Raw genomic sequence first — 23,857 nt, forward strand, 5'->3', positions numbered from 1 at the left:
CGCCCGGTACTGCTCTTCCGCCTGACATCAAGTCTGGCCCACACACGCCTGGCCACGGGGGCGCCTGTATAAAAGACGCGCCCAGCAGGGGCTGGAAGCGGCTGTAGACTTCGGCTAGACGAGGATGGAGTGACCTGTGGCGGCCCTGGCCACGCAGACCCAGCTCGACGCTCCTCGCCCGCTCGCGCAGCAGAGCCGAGCCCTGCACTGCCGCTCCAGGAAAGGTGAGGATTTCGGTTCGACCCCCCGTCGCGACGCTTGGTCCCCAGGTTTCAGAGGGGTAGCGGGTGCCTTAGTACAAAGTGAGGTCAGGGTCCCCGTCTCCTCCCGTAGAAATTAGAATGAGCTCCTGCAGTCCCCCCCCCCCCCCCGGGATCCCTGGCCTCGAGAGCGAATGGTGCGAGGACTACCCGCGTGAGCACAGACGGCCGTGAGATGGCCCGGGGCTACCCGCTGCGCTCCGCGAGAATGACCTGCACCCTGTTTCCTGCGGGGCTGGCGCACAAGGTTCCAGAAGTGCAAACAAGTTACGAACCGGAGCTCTGCTTCCGAGATCCTCCTTCCTCGGTAGAATAGCCCTTCCATTTAATTTGTCCGTGAAAAGTAAAGCCGGCACCGCGCCCCTCCTTAGCCCTCTAAGCCCAGGAACTGTCAGGCCCCACAACTCTCCTCAGACGCGGGGAGGCAAACACGCCCCAGTCAAAACAACCTCATCTCTGAGAACGCCCCAGCCACGTCGTTGGCCCGTAGTGCAGCTGAGGCGAGAGGCCTGCGCTTCTCCGGTTTAAGCCCGACCAGCGCCGGGCCTCACCGCGCCGTGGGTCCTTTGCAGGGCACGCAGCTCAGGAAGCCGCCATGGACCGCGACGGCCCCGCAGGCAGCCCCCTGATCGCTAGGAACGAGACCGCGCCGGCGGTTGCAGCCACCCGCGACTCGAGCCCCGGCCGGGCAGGGGCAGGACCGGCGGGCCCCGGCGGCGGTGCGCGCCTGGGGGGCGGGCGGCCGGCAGCAGCGAACGCTGCGCGGGAGCGAAGCCGCGTGCAGACTCTGCGGCACGCCTTCCTAGAGCTGCAGCGCACGCTGCCGTCGGTGCCGCCGGACACCAAGCTGTCCAAGCTGGACGTGCTGCTGCTGGCCACTACCTACATTGCCCACCTCACCCGCAGCTTGCAGGACGACGCCGAGGCGCCGGCAGACCCCGGGCTGGGCGCCCTGCGCGGCGACGGCTACCTACACCCTGTCAAGGTAGGCAGGCAGGGCGCCCTGCGGAGCCAGGGCGGGGAGCAGGGCACCTTAACCCTCAGTGTCGGCCATCGCCTGGGCTGATGCCACCGAACTCTCACTCTTCGCTCGGGGTGAGGCGGAGAACTGACCTGGAGATCGATCTTGGCCCACCAGCGCCCAGGTAGCGACGTCCCCACTGCAAAAGGCTACTCCATAACTGTTGGCAGGTCATAATCGTTGGCAGGTAGTGAATTTAAACCCGAGGTGGCTTTGGGAGGGGTGTATCGCGCCTCTTTATAGGATGCAGCCTATGCAATGCCTTTCCTAAATGGAAAGTTTCTCAGGGGTGCCTGGCAGGGTGTTTGGTTGGCAAGTTTTGGTGGTTTTTAGAATCAAGAGTTACAGTTATGAGCCTTTGAGAGTTTTTAAGTGTTTTTAATTCACATAATTACATTTCCATTGTGGTTTTTATCAAATGTTTGAAAAGCTTCGTTCAAACGGGGGTGATGGAATTATCGCCCTTTAAATAATCCAGGAAATCACTGTTTAAAATTTTTTGTAAAACTGGTAAGAACAAAATGAAACCGGTCTGCCATCCTATAGAGTAAATTTTCAGTCCCTTTTAATAAAGGTTAATTATCATGGATTAGACAGTTACCTAGAATGTTAAAAAAACAATAATTGTTTATGTAATTTTCACAATAGATTGGCATATGTTAATCAAACTGAGTACTATATTCAAATTCTGTAATGTGCAAAATTAGCCCACAGAATGCTTTGTATAATTTTTTACATTACATATAGATAAAATAGGGTTTTTATTTAATATAGTGTATACAGTTATGGTTTATTACCTGTATTGCAGTATTTAGACTTTGCATCATCCTTTTCGCCTAGATTTGATTGTCTTGAAATCCAGCATTCATCTGGCTTTGTTCAAGATACATCATCTTCCCTGTTTTCTCTAAACCTAAATTTTTGAATTTTTGGTTCTACATTTTGCCACACACACACACACACACAAATACAAGATTAGGACTTGGCCTAAGCATGTCAGTGTTCAGTAAATTATTGAATAATCATCATTGAAATGTGGTAAAGTACACTAATATTAACTCTACTTAAAACTATGTGAAGTTCAGGTTCACAAATATAATCAACATGATGTTAGGTTCAAATTATTTCAAATATAGAAATTTGGAATATCACTTATTTATGATTATGATAGACCTTGTTTTGTGATATAATATAATCTCTGCTGAAAAGTCATTCACTAATAATTAGGGGTTTTTCACTACAGTCTGCTTTGGATTGATATTCAAATGTATCATTAATATTAGATTTCTTTTGGCTTGACATTTTCCATATACTCTAAAAAAGTTCAACATTAAATAGACTTTAACACAGAAAACATCTGTTAAATGTCTCTGTGGGAGATACGATTCAAATTGTTTTCACCTTCGTTTCTTGTAGTATCTTTTTGAATGAATACTATTAATAATTTTCATGTAACAATAAGCTTAACAAGAGTTTTTTTGTAATTGTTTTTTCAGGTACCAAATGTTTTTGTAGCTTTACAATTCTTTTTAAAAAATTAAATCTCATTTGTCCTTGGACCAATTATTTTGATTTTAAAAGACAATTCTAGGGATAATAAAACAAGGCCAAGGATTACCTCTTTAAAATGAAATTGATGATGGTTGAACAAGCGACTAGTCTGTATTAAAATTATCTACTGAGTGTCTACTGTGTGCAAAGCATTGTTAGGAGATTGAATACAATTAAGAATAAGACTCAATCTCTGCCCTAAATGAACATATAATAAAGACAAAGACAAAAATAAAGCAACAGTCTGTAAGGGATAATGTTCTGTGTGCTATAAGAGAGTTATAACCATGTGCTGCAGAGGTTTGAAGAGGTTTCATACACATAATTGAAACCACCTGTAACACATTATATGTATATGCTTAAGTATTAAGTCTATCTTTGATTAATCTTATGCAAAAGGAATAAAAATATTCTGATTATTTGTACTTTTTGGTTAACTAAGGGTATTGTAACCCTTAGTTAAAAAAATGTTCCAAGATTCTGCCTTACACCATAGTATTACTATGTCTTTGATGATTAAAGATCTGTTAACAAATATTTAAAGGCCATGATTTTGAGTCATCAGTCCTTATTATCAGTATTGGGGTTAGCATTGTGGGAGATTTACCTTAAGAGTATCTCAAATGAAACTGGAAAGTTTAAGTGAATGGGGTCCTGGGGCATAGCCTAAAAGAGCAGTTTTCATCCTTTTGGGATGTGAGCAATTTGATCAGCATGAGTGTACCAAAATGAAATGATCCTCCAAAGGAAGAGGGATATATTTCAGATTCTGATATCGGGAGAAAAGTACAAATGTCTTTATTCATTGCATTACCCCTGGAGACTCATTGTTGATATTATACATATAAAATAATTTAAAAAATAAATACAAAGTTTTGTCATTGGGTCATTTAACTCCAAAATCCAAGAGTGCATTTTTAAGGTTTTCAGGTTTAATTCGGTTAATTGTATGAGTTTACTTAGATTGTTCTAAGCCTAATGAAACAACATGGTTTCAAATAAATTTTATTAGGTAAAGTAGAGGTCAGAATTGTGTTAATCTACACAATGTTAAAACAGACCATTGAAAAGTGAAATGTAAATCCATCAACTGGCTTTTTTGGCATGACGCTGACATGCAGATTGATATTTTATTTACATTTTATTTCTGACTCTTAAAACTATATGTGTACAGTAAATTCAGTTGAATAAAATCATTAGAAGCCTTTTTCAAAATCAAAAGTTCTTAAAATAGAAAGTTTTTATTAAGTTCATGAAAAATGAGGCAAAAATCCACATATGCATTTTTTTAAGTTTATTTTTAGTAATCTCTACACCCAATGTGAGGCTTGAACTCCTGACCCTGAGGTTAAGAGTCACATACTCCTGGGGGCGCCTGGGTGGCTCAGTCGGTTGTGTCCGACTCTTGATTTTGGCTCAGGTCATGATCTCACAGTTAGTGAGTTTGAGCCCCACATTGGGCTCTGCACTGACAGTGCGGAACCTGCTTGATACTCTCTCTCTCCCTCTCTCTCTGCACCTCCCCTGCTTGTGCTCTCTTTCTCTCTCAAAATAAATAAACATTAAAAACATATATTTTTAAAAAGAGTCACACACTCCTCCCACTGAGCCAGCCAGGCATCCCCAAAATTGACATATACGTTAACTTTCTTCATTAATTACCTATGTCTCACCTTCATTTGTCTCCACATCTGGTTGCATGATTTAGAGTGATTCTGAATACAGTAGGACCCAGGTAGCACATATCAGAAATATCAGGGAGCATTCAGTAGTATGTTTATTTTATTTTCTTTTAAATATATTTAATTCATACGGAATACTCAAATTACATGTGAACTTTAAGCATGAGATCTTTTTTTTTTTTTAATATATGAAATTTACTGTCAAATTGGTTTCCATACAACACCCAGTGCTCATCCCAAGAGGTGCCCTCCTCAATACCCATCACCCACCCTGCCCTCCCTCCCACCCTGCCCTCCCTCCCACCCCCCATCAACCCTCAGTTTGTTCTCAGTTTTTAACAGTCTCTTATAAGCATGAGATCTTTATGCTCATGAATATGAGGCAGGAATTTAAAAGATTGAGAGGCACAGGTTTATAATATGCCAAAAATTTTACACTTGAAATTGATGATTTCAGCCCTACACTATTCACTACATGGGTTAGTCTGCTCGGGCAGCAATAACAAAATACTATAGGCTGAGAGGCTTAAAAAATAGAAATTTATTTTCTCACAATTCTGGAGTCTGGGAAGCCTAGGATAAAGGTGCTGGCCAATTGAGTTCCTGGTGAGAGTTCTCTTCCTATCTTGAAGTTTGGCAACTTTGCTCTTTTTCAGAAGAGAGAAACTTTCTCTTCCTCAAAAGGTCACTAATCTATCATGAAGGACCCACCCTTTTAACCTCATTTGGCCCTAATTACCTCCACAAAATACCATCATGTTGGAGGTTAGAGAATCAACATAAGAATTTTGGGGGTTAGGGGGCAGGGACACAAACAGTCCATAGCACTGTGGCACAGTGTTCTTCACTATAAGGCAGGACTTGAATCTGACCTAACAATGTCAGGTCCTGACCTATCAGAAAAACCCCAGACTAGTTTCTAAAACACTTCATGTTATGAATCCATGGCAAGAATCCCAAGGACAGGACCAGTGATACACCCAGAACATATAAGAATGCACATCTGTGATTTAAAACAACAAACCTGAAGGGGCACCTGGGTGGCTCAGTTGGTTGAGCTCTTGATTTCTGCTCAGGTCATGATTTCACAGTTTGTGTGCTTGGGATTCTGTCTCTCTGCCCCTCCCCCCACTTGCACACATCCACATGCGCTCTTTCAGGCTCTCTCAAAATAAATAAATATTAAAAAAAAAAAAAACCCTGAAATGGAGTTGCAAAAATAAGTAGCACACTGTCAGTCTTATTACTGTATCAAATGTAAAATGTAAGGTTATTTATAGGAAGATTCTATAGGAGTAGGCCATTTTTAATTCTAAGTAACACAAATTTTACGTTTTATCCGTATTTAAAGTATAGATTTCCAGCCAGAATAATCTGAATTTAGGACTCTAAAATGGACCTGAACTGCATGAGAGCAAATTCACTTATCATATATGGAGGCATAAAAATAGGACTTTTGTTGGTTGTTAAGAACAGAAACTCCTGGATTATATCACATGCACACTTACTATCCCTTATAGCTACATTTTACATCTGGAATGCCAGTTTAGGTGAAAGTAACTATACTCAGAAGTACCTTACACTCAACTTCTGCAAAAAGAGGTCCATTCTGATTTCATTGGTCTGGTGTGTGACTTGGTCATCAGTCTTTTTTAAAGCTCCCCATGTAATTTTAATACGAAGCTTGGGTTTAGAATCAGAAGCTCTTATGGTCTTTGCCTTGTTAATAATTGTATTTCTATTTGAACACTGCAGATCATCTGTCAGGCATTTAAGAACATTTCATGGTGCTTGTAACCAGCAGTCTGCCTGTAAATGTTCAGTGATAAAAATAACCTGCTGCTCATGTCAGCATTTACTCCCTAGAAAGTGTGGGATCCCATTGCTGACCTTTGGGAGTTACACTTTATTAGTCTAAAGACTTTTCTCTTTGTATAAAAGTAGTATTTCTTGGGGCACCTGGGTGGCTCAGTTGGTTAAGCGGCAGACTCTGGCTCAGGTCATGTTCTCACATTTAGTGACATTGAGCCCTGTGTAGGGCTCTGTGCTGATAGCTCAGAGCCTGGATACTGCTTCAGATCCTGTCTCTCTCTCTCTCTCTCTCTCTCTGCCCCTCCCCAACTTGTGCCTGTCTCACTCTCTCCCTCAAAAATAAATAAACACTAAAAAAATTAAAAATACTATTTCTCTGATTAGTATTCCAAGGACCTATTACAAAACTGACTACCAGACCACCCCCCCCAAATTCTGAAAGTACTACTTATGTAATACATTTTTTCATCATCATGTCTATTTGGCAATAAGTTATGTTAATTTTTTAAATGTTTATTTAGTTTTGAAAGAGAGAGAAAGAGAAGCACAAGCTGGGGTGAGGCAGAGAGAGAGAGGGAGACACAGAATCTGAAGCAGGCTCCAGGCTCTGAGCTGTCCACACAGAGCCTGACGCAGGCTTGAACCCACAAACCATGAGATCATGACCTGAGCTGAAATCAGATGTTTAACCGACTGAGCCACCCAGACGCCCCAAGTTATATTATTTTTGAGAAGTACATGTTTAAAGTGAATTTAGAAAAGTTGCAATCAAAATACAAATGTGATAACTACTGAGAGATTAGTGCTATATGATGCCGCTACATCCAGACATTTATTTTGGATGTTATATTTATATAACACCAAATATTCTAATATTTATGACTTTGAGATGCTCTTTTAGCTAGATTAAATGTTTAGATAGTTGAATTAGTCACTTTTCATTATAGTTCTGTGACAAGTGGAGACATATAATACATACCACGTATTACTTTTTAAAATATCTTTAAAACCAGGAATCTTGTTTTAGGCTTTATCTTGCTTTAGGTTTAGTTTTTGTTTTGTTTTTTTTTAATTTTTCTAAGTTTATTTTGAGACAGAGTGTGAGTGGGGGAGGGGCAGACAGACAGAGGCTGACAGTGTAGAGTCTGATGTAGGACTCGAAACCGTGAGGTTGTGACCTGAGCCGAAATCAAGAAGCAGACTAACACTTAACCGACTAAACCACCCAGGTACCCCTAGGTTTAGTTTTAAATTAAAACATTATTGATAGATAGATTTTCCTACACTTAACTATTATCATTCTCTCTAATTTCTTGCAGTTCTTGTCCACATGCACATGTATTATATTTATACAATTATAGTCAAAGTCTTGGTATATTTTTACTTTCTTTAATGTTTATTTTTATTCTTTTTTAATATTTACTTATTTTTGAGAGAGAGAGGGAGACACAATCTAAAGTAGGCTCCAGGTCGGGGCGCCTGGGTAGCTCAGTCGGTTGGGCGGCCGACTTCGGCCCAGGTCATGATCTCGCGGTCCGTGAGTTCAAGCCCCGCGTCGGGCTCTGTGCTGACAGCTCAGAGCCTGGAGCCTGTTTCGGATTCTGTGTCTCCCTCTCTCTGACCCTCCCCCGTTCATGCTTTGTCTCTCTCTGTCTCAAAAATGATTAAACGCTAAAAAAAAAAAAAAAAAATTTAAAGTAGGCTCCAGGATCTGAGCTGTCAGCACAGAGCCTAACAGGGGGCTGGAACTCACGAACTGTCAGATCATGACCTGAGCCAAAGTCGGGTGTTTAACCAACTGAGCCACCCAGGTGCCCCTAAGGTTCATTTATTTTTGAGAGAGAGAGTGTGTGTGAGCAGGGGAGAGGCAGAGAGAGAAGGAGATAGAGAATCCCAAACAGGTTCCACGCTGTCAGCACAGAGCCCAATACAGGGTTTGAACTCACAACCAGTGAGATCATGACCCAAGCCAAAGTCAGACACTTAACCAACTAAGCCACCCAAGTGCCCCTATTTTTACTTTTATTATTAGTATTAATAAACATTTTTTTCATGTTGTTCCTTAGATTTCACAATTACAGTTGTTACAAACATCATGATATTGTATTTGTCTTGAGACATTGGAATTTTTAGTATTACTATTACAGGCATATCTGTCATAGATACTAACTTTTGGATTCTTGTTTAAATATTCTTTTTCAGAAATGGCCCATGCGATCAAGATTATACATTGGTGCTACTGGTCAGTTTCTGAAGCATTCTGTGTCTGGAGAAAGAGCAAATCATGGCAGTACTACAACAGACTCACAGCCTTAGGCTCTCCTCTGATGGGTGCTGGTAGAAAGTGGCGTCATTTTTAAATAGTAGGAAGTAATTCTATATTTATTACATCAGACATAACAAACATCATTCCTGAAAGTTCACATGTGAATCCATGGTTGGAAGTTCAGATTTATCTGTCTAATCTATATACATGTGGATTTAAATAATTGGTCTTGGACAAAACACCCAGCTTATCTATTCATTGTGAGAGATAGTCACTACTGAATACTGTAAGAAAAACTATTGGAAAAAAGAAAAACACCAAAATCGAAGAATTGTGTATGTATCCAGAGACTGTACATGTTTTCTGTCGTATACCTAGTACACACTGAGAAGCTGATATCTTAATAGTCTTGACACCAGTATTCCATCTTTGTGAAAACCAGTTTGTGCTTAAAGTTGGTCTAAGAAGCCATTTCAGTTGGAAAGCACGAGATCATTTATTCAGTTTTAGCTAAATACGTGTGAAAAGATTGTTGAGATAATATGAAGTTGCAGTAACTTCTATAATTAGTTATTTTTCCCTCTTAGAAAACTTGGAGTATTAGAATAGTTTGCTGTATTGGACAGGGCTTGGCCACCTTCCTAAATGACTGTTAAATATCTTACTATGTTTCCAAATTGTGGAAGGCTTTGGGAATCCCTGCAGCCCAGTGTGAATAGCAGATAAGTGTCACTGGGCAGAGGGTTTGTCACCCTCCTCCCTGGTTACTTCACCTCCATCCCACCCGTGTTCAGGTCCTGGGCTAGATGAGCAGGTGCAGCTGCAGCCATCTTACAGAGAGCCAAGCCTGTCAGGGGCTTCAAGTGAGCGCCCATGACCCTTGACAGTCACTGCTTTGGCTAGGCTCCTTCTCTCCCTTGTCAATTGCCGTTCACAATCTACCTACTTGGCCATTACGAAATATGAAAAAACTGGGGTGCCTGGGTGGCTTAGTTAAGCGTCTGACTTCTCAGGTCATGATCTCGCCATTCATGAGTTCAAGCCCAGCATCCGGCTCTGTGCTGTCAAGCTCAGAACCTGGAGCCTGCTTTGGATTCTGTGTCTCCCTCCCTCTCTGCCTCCTCCATCACTCAGGCTCTGTCTCTCAAAAATAAATAAACATTTAAAAATTTAAAAAAAAAAGAAGAAATAGGAAAAAACCTGTCTGATTTGGGAATTCTGGCACTGATCTGCACCTTGAGAGAGTCTGAGGACACAGAGTGACTACCTTGAGATAAATCAGGCCAGAGCAGACCCCACTGAATCTGCCCCAATTTAACCTACAACAGGAAGGTGCCCTGCTATGGGCCTCTCCCACCACACTACACACCAAGTGCCCAGGGAGCTGCTGTTCTGCCTGATTGCACCAGTTTCGGTTTTCAGCAGAAGCTTGAGGGTCAGAGCCAGAAAGTAGGAATGTTTGTCGGGGAACACACTGAATCTCAAAATAGGGTGTAATACAGATTTAAAAAATCATCAGTCTCTTATGTCTTAACTCCCTTTCTTCTTTTTCTCCTCAGTCCTTACTATTCCACTTTCCAACTGTAAAGTTCATTTATTTCTAAATAACCCAGTGTTAAAGTAACTGAATTTGATCCAAGATTAGCAAATAGAAAGGTATATTAATGGATTTATGGACTTAGTTGGATTAGTATAGCTGTTGACCACCATTTTATTTTCTCCTCGCCTCAGTTTTCTTCTAGCTTTTGGCAGTGAAATGATGTGAAAGACCATTTGAAGGCAAAAACTGTCATTCAGTTGATTCAGCTGAACATAGCTCATACCTGATAGTTTGTCATTTTCATTACTTTAATGTGAATACTCCTTGTAATGTGACCAAAGCATGTCTTTAAAAGAGGAAGCATATAATAAAAACTTTCTACATATAAATATGTAGCAAAGATGTTTACATACTTAAATATTTGTGAATATATTTACCCACTCATATAATATTGAAAGGAATAAAATGTAAAATGAGATATGAATTTAGCCATTCACTATTATAAGTTATTGCCATAAAAAGTGCTAAGAGGGGCGCCTGGGTGGCGCAGTCGGTTAAGCGTCCGACTTCAGCCAGGTCACGATCTCGCGGTCCGTGAGTTCGAGCCCCGCGTCAGGCTCTGGGCTGATGGCTCGGAGCCTGGAGCCTGTGTCCGGTTCTGTGTCTCCCTCTCTCTCTGCCCCTCCCCCGTTCATGCTCTGTCTCTCTCTGTCCCAAAACTAAATAAAAAAAAAAAAAAGTGCTAAGAATAATCTTTTAAGGAAGGAAATCAAACTTCTTTATAGTTACCCGAAACTGAACTCTAAATACTACATATGATAGCAAGAATTTCAGAAAAATGGTTTCATTGCTAATAATAATAATAATCTATTTGGCTACAGTTGTTAAAACATTTAATTGGGGGAAAATAATGACTTCTGTTGAATTCATCCTGTTAAATAGTTAAGCTTCGCCTTTAACATTATTACTTTTTATTTCCTCTTGTCCACTTACAAAAAAATGTTTTAATGCCAAAGAAGTATATTTCTGTCATAGGTTCACATAACATTTCATTAAATTGCTAAATATGCTAACAACTTTTGGTAGGCTGGAAAATCTCAAGGGAGAAATTGCATACTTTCACCCAAAGGTTCAAAGGAGCATGCTGTTTTACTTAATGGTGCATGGTCGGGATAAGGGTATTACTAAAATAAAGCATTACTTGGAAAATTAATTTAGTCTGTTAAATTTGCATCTGTCTCTGTGGACATTTAACAAATATTTAAGGTACTTAAGGTACATTTTAAATATTTCTAGTAGATTACTATTTGGCATTAGATTCTTCACTGTGCTCTCCTTAACAGAGTATATATGAGGACTGGGGATGGGGTATATTTGGATCACAGTAGTATTCCATCGTCTGCAAGGAAAATCCTAGGTTAAATTTCTGTCATTTCACTCAGCTCTCAGCAATATGACATACATTTAAATTCCTCTGTAATGAAAATTTTAGAGGATAGGGAAGTATCTTTTTAGAAGTATAACCAGTTCCAACAGACTTTAAAAATATTCTTTTTCCGATTATAAAAGTACAGTGCAGTTTATCATATGGCAGTTATGCATCAGTAGTTACATTAAAAGTATATACATACCCATTTTAAAAATCAGAACTTAATAATAAAAGGGATAATGTGGAAAGTAAAAGTCCTACAATGGAAAAGGGTGTTTGGGGATACAGAGTAAGGGTGAGGGAATCTATGTTACCTGTTAGTAAAGAGTGGTTTTGCATGTTTATAAGGTTTATTTGGCCAACTACTTCAATCTGCAGTTATCGATATCTTAAATAGTGGTTTTCTTATCTATTCATGGGGACTTTATTTAAACATAGAAGAAGCTGTGCAAAAAGAAAAGAAATGCTGATTGACCTTGCTGAAATTATGTCATTATTTTAGTTGAAATTGCTTTTTAGGTTAAATTATTCAATAATTTCACTTTCTCTCATGGGTCCTCATTTGATATTCATGAAAGCAACTAACCAGTTATTGTCAAGAAAAGAAAAAGTATTCAGGCTCCAGTAAGCTCTCTCTCTCTCTCTCTCTCTCTCTCGCTCTCTCTCTCTCTTTTCTATTGGACAGAGGTAATTCTCTATATATTTTTCCAGCACATGATTTAATCTTTTTCTTTAACCCCTGGTATATTAATTATAGTGCCATTCTGAGGAAATAAGCCAATGCAGAAAAAACATTTCTGCAGTGGCCTACATGATCCCCTTAAAAATCAACACATGAATTGTATTTGGCATAATTATAAGCTTGCTTGTTGGCTCCACATAAAATTGTATTCTTAGCTGGAGGGGAGAAGAAATTATAAATCACAACAGACTATGATCCAAACTTATATATTAACTATCTTACTTTGAGAGGATGGCTTAATCTAAATACTCTTTCCTAACCCTATATAGGTTATTGCAGATTATATCAATCATATTGTATTTGAAAAGATACGAACTTGAACTCTTCAAGCATTGGCAGATTCTATTTTAATCTGGTAACAGATTCTTTTTTTTAAATCATTGCTGGAGGATGTGACATCTACAGATTCCCAAATAACTTAAAACTAGTAGGGTACTATTTCTACCTTTCTCCATGGTACACACTTTAGATCTTTTAGTTTTGTTTTTGTTCTTATTGTGACTTTAAAAATATCCAGGGGTGCCTCGGTGGCTCAACCCGTTGAACATCCAACTCTTAGTTTCGGCTCAGGTCATGATCTCCTGGTTCGTGAGTTCAAGCCCCACATCAGGCTCCATGCTAATAGTACAGAGCCTGCTTGGGATTCTCTTTATCTGCCCCTCCCCCACTTTCTCTCGTTCTCTCTTTCTCTCTCTCTTTCCCTCTCTCTTTTTGGTCTCTCTTGGTCTCTCTCAAAAATAAGTAAATAAACTTTAATAAAAATATCCAAAAGCTAAGATTCCCAAATTTTAAAAGCAACAGTAGAGAACTATAAAATTGTAGATCTCAAAGAAATTAATATGCATTTCTATTACATATTGGTAACAGTATGAAACTGTTATAACTGAAAAAAATAAATGCCCTTAAATCCTATAGATTTGCTTCCCACAGACTTTGAGGACAGCACAGATGGTACTGCAGCACGGTTGGGAACATGGGACATTAAGTATTCTTGCCTAACTACATAAACCGGGGAAGGGCTTCCCTTCCTATGTTTATACAAGTCTTAGTTTCAACTCATAGGAGAAACCAGCTCAGTGAAATACACCTCAATCACTCAAACTCTTTCATTATAAACTACCATAGCATTCAGCTGTCAGAAGCTTTTAAATTATAAACTGAAGAATAAGCTTGTTAGGCTTAAAGATTATGTCAATAGTCATTTCCTGTGCATATGATGTTACTGAAGAAACTCATGCATTCCTGACTTCTCAGGACCAAGAAGTATGTCCATGGGGAGTTCTGGGGATGGACTTAAATCACTTGTCTCCATTTTTATGGTCAGTGCAAAGTCTAAATAAGAATTTATTTTAAACATTCTTATTTTCCAGTAAGTTCTGAAATCACTCAATTTAGAAATTTTAAATGTGTCCTATTATAAAGTATCTTAGTGCTTTACATAGAGGGGCTTACCATACAGATCAATATATTTTTTTAATTAAGTTGTATTTAAAAGAAAAAAAAAAGTCCCGCACCAGATTGTTTCTTCTTTGCGTGCAGTACATCCGTGCCTCTTGCTGATTGTAAGTTCCTATACTGGAGTCATCTTGAAATGTAGGGTATAACCAAGTGGAAAAAGTGATGTGCTACAGCAGAAACAGGAGAATCAAGAGAAGGAAGAACGGTGGGAAGTAGGAAGCTATTTCCAGATCCTCCTTTCAGAAAGAGGAGGCCAGTACCACCATGGAACCAATCAGATTGGAAGAGTGTTATTCTGGGACATACAGGAGAGCCTGCCTTCAAACGGAGACCTGACTTTGGGACAAGACCAGAACAAGGACAAAAAGCTGCTAATGCTGTGCCACACTTGAGGCCCAGAGAGCAGCCACAAGGGGTCTCAGGAAGGACTAGGCCAAGGTAGTTCTACTTTCCTCTCTGGCCAGACAGCCAATGCCAGAGGCTGGACAATGTTTAGAGTGATGATAGTGGTGGGAATGGCTTGACTCGAGACAGAAACTTCTCGTCACTCGAACAGTAAGTGCAGTCTTCCAACCCCCTCAACCCATGAAAGCCCCACCGAGACTTCGGCCATTCTTGAGATACACACTCATTACATTAGTGCCCTCCCTTCCCTTGTTGAAGCAGGGCTTCCTGCAAAAATGAATGAGAGGTGAGAGAGCGTATTACTCAAGATCCACCTCTAGTCCAACTTGAGGAAATGAGGAATGGGGAGGCCAGAAGAGATGGAAAAAGAAATAGATTCTAGATAAAAACCTAAATCCCACTTCCTACTAAGAAGTGAGTTGGGGGATTACCTATGTGACTACATTGCCTTAGGGCATGAAGTAGTTTACGAATGAGAGGCAGGTATCTTGTATTTTTAAGTACTAACCTGATTCAGTAGTCTGCAGGCTCCCCTATTCACTGAATTAAGGACCTCTGGTTAAAGGGAGACTCCTAGAATGAAGTCATTATATACACCTTTGAAGTCACAAAAGTGAGTCAGCATTCCTAGCAAGATAATGGACCTAAAATTCAAACTTTATTGAGAGAAAATAAAATTCAAAATTCCAAAAGTTGCCCTCTATGTATTAAGAGCCAAGATTGGAGGCATAGAAACAGTTTTACGCTAAGTGGTAATAGAGGGGTCAGGCCAAGGGGCAGATGTAATTCCCCCGTGTCATTCGCTGTGGGTAGAATGAGGAAATGTGGGGCAGTGAGGATATGGAGAGAAGGGCTGGCCTCACCACACTTCTCTAGGTAAAGCCTGGAAGCCTGCAGACCCCTGGAAGAGCCCTGGATTCCACTCGGAGACTGGTGAGAGGCAATGGCTGAGTGGGGACCCTGAGGGCAGGCGGCATATTGCAGCCAGTTGCAGAAGCCAGGATGCCAGGATATCAGGGAGATGGCAGACTAAGGGGGCCTCAAAACAGAAGGCTGTAAGCAGGACTCAGGGCCCCAGCAGTGACATCAGCATGACACCAAGGTAACAGATGCACTGTGTCAATCAGGTCTAGACCCAGAGGACAGAAAGGCATGGGGGCTGCAGTCTCTCCCTCCACCTCCTTTGGATACAAAACTTCTTCCTGAAGCTAACCAGAGACTGAAGGGGAAGGGCAGGTAAGAAGCCCACTGAGAGGAGAAAACAGCCCTGATAGAGTCTCAACATTTATGTGACTGCATATTTAACTGCAGTATTTAAAAACATCGGCAGATGTTTTTCTTCAAGGGTGGGGATTCCAGAATAAGATGAAGTTGGATGCAGGACAGAAAGCTACCTTACTTTCTTCACACTCAAGTCATGGCGTGGACATTTTAACCCATTTTATACCATGGAGATTGGCTATTTGTATTGACAAATTTACAACGTAATTGTATTTTTTTTACCTTCCAGTTTAGAACACACCTCAATGAGTGACTGTGATGACACCGAGGACATTCATGGACCTCTGTAAATGGATTAGGAAAATTCAGAGTATGAGAAGCTGGCCAGGGATGCCCTGCTAGTCAGTGGCAGAGCCAGGATTCAGACTCAGGCTCTGAGAGTTTGGTTCTTACCTGCTCTGGGCTGCCTGCCCTGTTGTCTACCTGGATGCTTCAGGTATTCCAGTCTCCTACCCCCAGTCCTGTTGGAAAACATCCTTCTTTGCTTCTGATCTTTCACTGTGATAAGCATTTGGCTTAGTGTTTGCCCTCAATAAATTTCCCTTGCCTTTTCCTCCTGTTCCCCTCAGCTCACAAAGGTGATGTGAAATAGCTGAGAAAATGCATGTAGACAGCAGAGAAGTCAGGAATGTCTTCTCTGGCTGGTTAGCTCAGTTACATGGAGGGTAAAGATGGTAAGATGAAGCATAACACACATACCAAAAACAAAGCAAAATGAAAACAAAAAAAAAGCCATAAAGGAAAAGATGGATAATTTTGACTACATAAAAAATAAATTCGTGTTAACTAACCTGAATTTAAACAAATTTTAAAGATTAAAAAAGTACATAAAAATAAATTCATAAAATGAAAGAAAAAAACATAAGGCAAAAAGACAAAAAGGAAACCAGGGCGGGGAAAGTCACAACATACAAGATAGTCACAGTAAAAATTTCCTTTATATAAAATCAGCTCTCAGGAATTAAAAAGACCAGCAACTCAGTAGAAAAGTATGTAAAATCGGGATCACCTGGGTCGCTCAGCTGGTTAAGCTTCTGGCTCTTGGTTTTGGCTCAGGTCATGATCTCACGGTTTGTGAGTTCCAGCCCTGCATCGGACTCTGTACTGACAGTACAGAGCTTGCTTGGGATTCTCTCTTTCTCTCTCTGCCCCTCCCATGCACTATCTCTCTCAAAATAAATAAACAAACAAACATATATATATATATATATATATAAATTTAAAAAGCAATGGAACAACATTTCACCTATCAGAATGATACAAACTATCTAGTTACAAGACAAATAAGTCCTGAAGATATAATATACAGTGTGATGACTATGGTTAACAATAGTGTATTATATATCTGAAAGTTGCTAAGAAAGATCTTAAAAGTTCTCACCACAAGAAAAAAATGTGTAACTATGTGAGGTGATGGATGTTAACTAAACTTATTGTGTAATATTTCACAACACATACATATATCAAGATATTATAACACATACATTATCAAACAATATATATATATAAACACCTTAAACAATGTTATATGTCAATCATGTATCAATAAAACTGGGGGGAAATGGTTAACTGGACTCAGAAGGTAAATGCGAATTAATTTTTCTGGCATACTGGAGTTAACTTGTTTTAACCAGGCCCTAATGCTTGGGAATGTGTGTTTTTGATGAAAATAAATCTCTAGATTTATCCTTGTGCCTTTACCCACCTCTCCAAGATAATATTAAATGGAGTAATGTGGGGGGAAAAAGAATGCTACACATTTAAAATACCTACTATTGGTGAGGATAAGGAAAGGAGCACACTTTTGAGAGTGTGAGCTCTTTTAAATACAATTTGGCAATATCTCTCAATATTTTAAGTGTATACACTCCAACTTAGTAATTCCACATTAAAGAATTTCCCTGAAGATACACTTATATTCACAAATGTAAGAATAATTATTGCAGGACACATAGGTGGCTCAGTCAGTACAACATGTGACTCTTGGTGTTGGGGTCGTGAGTTCCAGCCCCACATTGAGTGTGGCTTATTTTAAAAAATAAATAAAATACTTCTAAAAAGATTATTGCAAGTATTCATCATTTTTTACCTTGCAATTTGTAGATTTAACAATGCAGTATTGCCTGCAGTACTAGGCCACACCTAAGTAACCTACCAAAATGCAAACCTGAGGAAGTAACACACCTGCTCAAATCCCTTTAATGATTCCCTATTATCTAAAGGTAATGGGGTGCCTGGGTGGCTCAGGCTGGTTAAGCATCCAACTTCGGCTCAGGTCCTGATCTCACAGTTTGTGGGTTCCAGCCCGTCAGGCTCTGTGCATAAGGTGCAGAGCCTGGAGCCAGCTTCAGGTTCTGTGCCTCCCTCTCTCTGCCCCTCCCCCATTCACACTCTGTGTCTCTCCAAAAAAAAATAAACATTAAAACAAAATAAAAAAAAAAAAAAAAGGTGATGTCTAACTCTTTAACTTGGCCTATGAAACCCCTACCTACATCATTGCCCTTACTCTACCACTTCCTGTTTTACACTTTACATTGTAGCACACACACACACACACACACACACACACACACACACAGTATTTCATGCTTCAGTGCCTTTATTCATAAATCGATTGGTCCACAAATATTTTTTTCATTATTTTTTATTGAAGTATAATTAACAGTGCTATATTAGCTTCAGGTGTACAATATGATTCAACAAGTCTATACATTCTCAGTGCTCCTCATAACTGTACTCTTAATCCCCCTTATTTCACCCAGCCCCCACCCACTTCCCCTCTGGCAACCACCAGTTTGTTCTCTGTGTTTAAACCTGTTTTTTTGGTTTTTTTGGTTGTTGTTGTTTTTTGGTTTTTTTTTTTGGTCTCTTTTTTCTTTGTTTGGTCATTTGTTTTCTTAAATGTCACATATGACTGAAATCATATGGTATGTATCTTTCTGTTTGACTCATTTCACTCAACATTATACCCTCTGGGTCCATCCATGTTGTCACAAATGGCAAGATCTCACTCTTTTTTATGGATGAGTATTATTCCATTGTAAATACACACACACACATATATATATAGTAAATATATATATATATATGATATACCTTCTTTACACCTGTGGTGACCTTGTGACCCAATTCTGGTCAATGAGAAATAAGTAGAAGCCTTGGACCTTGATGAATTTCCAAAGCCATCTTACCAGTCCTGGACTGCCTACCTACGGGTTTCTTTTACATGATAGAATAAAATCCTAATTTATTTAAGCCCCTATGGTTGGGTCTTTTTTTTTTTTTTCTTTTCTTTTTTAAGTAGGCTTCACACCCAGTGTGGAGCCCAATGTAGGGCCTGAACTCACGACCCTGCAATCAAGACCGGGTATACACACACACACACACACACACATATATATAGTAAATATATATATATAGTAAATATATATATGTGTGTGTGTGTGTATATATATATATATATATATGTGTACATATATATAAATATATATAAATATATATGTGTATATATATAGTAAATATATATGTGTGTATATATATAGTAAATATATATATATATGTATATATAGATGTGTGTGTATTACACACACACACACACACCACATCTTCATTATCTGTTCATCTATGGATGGACAGTTGGCATTGCTTCCATTGTATCTTGGCTATTGTAAGTAATGATGCAATAAACATAGGGGTGCATGTATCTTTTTGAATTCATGTTTTCATTTTCTTGGGATAAATACCCAATATGGAATTAATGGGTCACATGCTATTACTATTTTTCATTTTTTTTTGAGGAACTGTTTTCCACAGTGGCAGCACCAATTTGCATTCTCTCCAATACTACATGAGAGTTCCTTTTTCTCCACATCCTCACCAACACTTTTTGTATCTCATGTTTTGGATTCTATCCATTCTGACCAGTGTAAAGTGATATCTCATTGTGGTTTTGAGTTGCATTTTCCTGGTGATGAGTGATGTTGAGCATTTTTTCATGTGTCTATTGACCATTTGTATGTCTTCTTTGGAAAAGCATCTATTCAGGTCCTCTGCCCATTTTTTAATATTATACTATACTATAACAATACTGTATTAGTACTATGCTAATATATTTTTTAATTTTTTTAACATTTTATTTATTTTTGAGAGACAGAGAAGGAGCGGGAGAGGGGCAGAGAGAGAGGAGGAGACAAAGAATCTGAAGCAGGCTCCAGGCTCTGAGCTGTCAGCACAGAGCCAGATGTGGGGCTCCAACTCACGAACCGCAAGATCATGACCTGAACCGAAGCTGGACACTTAACTGACTGAGCCACCCAGGTGCCCCCTATGCTAATATTTTTTTTAACACTACAGCACACATTGTTCAATGCTTACTGTATCAGTTAGGAGCTGCATTCCGCTGCTAACAAAAAAGACCCAACCAGGAGTTGCCCAGGTGACTTAGTCAGTTAAGTGTTCAACAATTGATATCAGCTCCAGTCTTGATCGCAGGGTCGTGAGTTCAGGCCCCACATTGGGCTCCACACTGGGTGTGAAGCCTACTTAAAAAAAAAAAAAAGACCCAACCACAGGGGCTTAAATAAATTAGGATTTTATTCTATCATGTAAAAGAAACCCATAGGTAGGCAGTCCAGGACTGGTAAGATGGCTTTGGAAATTCATCAGGGTCCAAGGCTTCTACTTATTTCTCATTGACCAGAATTGGGTCACAAGGTCACCACAGGTGTAAAGAAGGTATATCAGTCTGAGTTTTGTTGAGGTATTGCACTCCAGCTAGTTTAAAAAGATAGAAGCTTATTATAGGGCATTAGTCACTTACAGGATGAAACAAACTTGGGCTGAATTTATAGGAACAATTTCCAAAGTCATTCCATGGAACTGGGCTGCCAAGTCAGCTGATACTTCTGCAATGATCTGGATTCTGCCTACCAAATGGGAAAGTACCCCCACAGTGGCTGACTCTAGAAGCACACTGCCTCTGCTGCACATGTCAGCAAAATGGATGGCGGATGGCATGCTTATCACGTAACTTGATTTAGAATTCAGGTTTTGCACCAAAGCATTTTGATTTGCAGGACCCAATTCACATCCAGAATCCTAGTTACAAGAGAGTCTTGGAATATATAATACTTAGCTTTTCAGCCTCCAAAGTACAGAAACACAGATCAAAGGAGGCTGGAATAGCTATCAAGTGAGCCAGTCTCCAGCAGCTACCACAGGAGGCAGGGAGACAGGCTAACAAATTGGCTTAGCCCTAAGAAAAGGCACAAAACACAAAGTCAGGGTTTCATTATCAGGGAAGAGGGCTAGGAAGGCTATAGTGACAACAACAAGAATGTCTGCCATGGGTACTTAACCCAGTCTTAAAAGATCAAGGAAGACTTTCCTGAGAAGGCAAAGAGGGACAAGAAGAACATTCCAGGCACAGGAAAAAGCAAATGAGAATAATATTGAAAAGAAAGAGCATGGGTAAGGGGGATGGATACCTCACATATATTATTTCATTCCATCCTCACAAAAATGATAGGAATAAGTAACTATATCATTCCCAATTTTCAAATCAAGGAGAGCCTTGAAAGGCACATTAAAGAATTTGGATTTCAGGGTAGCCAGATTCTCCATAGGAATACAGAGGTGTTGGGTGTTAGGGAGCTATGGGTAAGCAGAGAGAAGAGTACAGACTTCTAAACAACATAAAACACCATTAAGTATAATGATAAAGAAAAGACTGGGAAAGGTTATTTGCAATGCATGTAACCATTAACTGACAAAATATTAGTATCCAGAATATATAAAGAAATCCCATAAATTATAAATACTCCAATAAACAACTGGGTAAAGGCTAAGACTTATAGAAGAGAAAGCCCAAATTATTAAAAACATGAAAAAATGTAAGGAAAAAAGAAAATATATGGAAAGTTATCTTTCAACCTCATGATAAATGCAAATTAAAATAACAATAAATACCAATTCCATATTTATCAGATTGGCAAAAATGCTTAAATTCTGAAATGAGCAAGTTCTGACAGGGATGTGGTATAACCACCTGGAAAACAATTTGACTATATGAAGTATAAAGATGCATTTCTCCTTCAATCCTTCAACTCAGCAATTATGTTCTGTGAGAACCAATTCTTAACTATTCAAGTATTCAAGTACGTATTATGTAAGCCAGTTGTTAAATACTTAGCATCTTGAAATCAGCCATGATGGGAATATTTACACCACAGAAATCTGCAAATGCTACAAATCATAGTTTGGGCATTTTGTTTTGTTTTTAGAACCTATTTACCAGAATACCACTGGACACAGAGAAACTCATGCATATGCACAAGTACACATTGTGGAAGAAACATTCAGAATCTACACCATGTTTAAGTTAATGGAGTATTAATTTCAGGACATAATTTGCATTAGATCATCACTGAGGTACGAATAACATAATTTAACCTTAGGTTGAATTTTTCAATTACTTCCACATTTTCAACTCTGTGTAATCGTTCTTAAATAATTTTTTTTTAAACAGTAAGAAAAGTGTATTATTTCACAAAACAAGAAGACTAAACTGGAGTGGCTCCCTGGCTGGTTAATTTGGTGACTATTCGATGTCTTTAAGTTGCTTGATTTCTTCTCCTTTCTACTTGCCATTTCCGGCAAGCTCCCCTCATTTAACAAGATGGCTGCAGCAAGGCCAAGAATTCTTTCACAGATGATGTCTAGGGGAAGAAGAGCTATTTCTTCCCATTTGTGTCTTTCCATCAAAGAAAACTTTCCCTGAAGTCTCCTAGCTAACTTCCCCTCAGGTCCCATTGGTCAGCTTGAATAATTTCAATAACATTCCATTCCATTTAGAATTTGTCAAAGGATTTAAGTAGTTGTTTGCAAGGCTTATTCTTAACATAAAAGTTAAATTTTTCAACAGAAAAGGAAAACCCTAGTGTCTCACATTGACAATTAAAGCCACTCATTATTTTAGATCCGGGCAGAAATCATAAGTAATTTAGGTAATTTTCACCAAAATTATCTCAGTAAAGTTCATGTACTTCAAGTGTTTGAGAATCAACTTTCATTCAGATCAGTGCCCTATTTTCTGACAATTTAATGTATTTTTCACAGATTTGGAACTTTAACCTTGACGAGAGGTATAAATGCTATGATTATCTTAATGTCAATATTATGTTTAAAAATAATCTTGCCTGAGGTAAAAGGATCTTATATATAAAAGTCATGCATTTATGACTAGGGTCATTTACATTTCTCTTGCATTAACTATACTTTGACATGCTTACTATTGAGCAAGGGAGAGCACAAACATATGGTTATTATAGCCAACTTCCTTCCAGTTCCAACCTCATTTTCTGCTGCAAACATCTAGGGGAACTAGGAGGTTCTCCAAATCATTCACTAATATGAAAAAGGACTGAAGGGCAAATGTATTAATTTACTAATGAGATTTACATGTGTAAAGTACAGACTATAGATTCTGACAGCTTAAGAGAAAATAATATCCTATATGCCCTGAATCCACACATATGTCCATCTATAAAATGTAAACTTTCCAAGGTAATCCTGGTTATACTGTCAAAGAATGGCTCTATTTTAAAAAGTTACTTTTGATAAACTGCTGTATCAGATTAAACCATAAATCTTTCCCCTTAAAGTGGTTTCAGTTATATCCGCAAACTGGCAACATTAACTCACTTCAGCAACGTGGAGACCAGCAACCCCCAGGGAGGTCTCATTGCTGGAGAATACCAAACACTTTTCATAATGCAGGTCAGGGGTGAAGGAGGGAGTGATGAGCTTAAGGGGTAAATTTTAGAAATGGTCTATTTTTGCAGTTGAGAGAAAAAAATGTACCTTTTTAATAATTATTTTGGGGACGCCTGGGTGGCTTAGTCGGTTGAACATCCGACTCCTGATTTCCGTTCAGGTCATGATCCTAGTGTCATGAGATCAGGCTCTGCACTAAGCATGGAGCCTGCTTGAGATTCTCTCTCTCTCTCTCTCTCTCTCTCTCTCTCTCTCCCTCTCCCCTGCTCATGCTCTCTCTCTAAAATAAAAAAAAAATAATTATTATTTTAAAGTTTAATTATAAAATTGCATACACATAGTAAAAATTCAAACAGTAAAGAATGGTACACAATAAAAAATTAAAATACCACTTTCCCCACAAAACCCAAGTTTTACTTTCCAGAGGCATACATTGTAAACAGCTGCTTTTATATACTACATTTTGTTTATTCATTCATCCATTGATGGATATTTGGTTGTTTCTACCTTTTGGCGATCATGAATAACAACACTGCTGTGAACACTGGTGTACAAGTATTTGAGTCTTTCAATTGTCTTGGGTATGTACCTGTGGAATGCTGGATAATAGGGTAATTCTATTAAACTTTTTGAAGAA

The 23,857-nt window shown here is 39.2% G+C and overlaps 1 protein-coding gene across 1 annotated transcript; it reads left to right on the forward strand.

Annotated features, from left to right (window-relative positions):
• Positions 1-49: 49 nt before the first annotated feature.
• TCF24 (transcription factor 24) lies at positions 50-10,116 on the forward strand. The gene is made up of 3 exons (XM_049633677.1): positions 50-224; positions 833-1,245; positions 8,529-10,116. The coding sequence occupies exons 2-3, from the start codon at positions 856-858 to the stop codon at positions 8,640-8,642; spliced, it is 504 nt and encodes a 167-aa protein (XP_049489634.1). The 5' UTR covers positions 50-224; positions 833-855; the 3' UTR covers positions 8,643-10,116.
• The last annotated feature ends 13,741 nt before the right edge of the window (positions 10,117-23,857 follow it).

The sequence above is a fragment of the Panthera uncia genome, chromosome F2 (genome assembly GCF_023721935.1).
Source record: "Panthera uncia isolate 11264 chromosome F2, Puncia_PCG_1.0, whole genome shotgun sequence".
In the NCBI taxonomy this organism is placed as follows: Eukaryota; Metazoa; Chordata; class Mammalia; order Carnivora; family Felidae; genus Panthera; species Panthera uncia.

What these genes read in the sequence shown, in the direction of transcription:
- TCF24 (XM_049633677.1), top strand. Translation starts at nt 856, where the DNA reads ATGGACCGCGACGGCCCCGCAGGCAGCCCCCTGATCGCTAGGAACGAG. An exon ending in GCTACCTACACCCTGTCAAG is followed by an intron (nt 1,246 to 8,528) that starts GTAGGCAGGCAG and finishes ATTCTTTTTCAG; the next exon opens with AAATGGCCCATGCGATCAAG.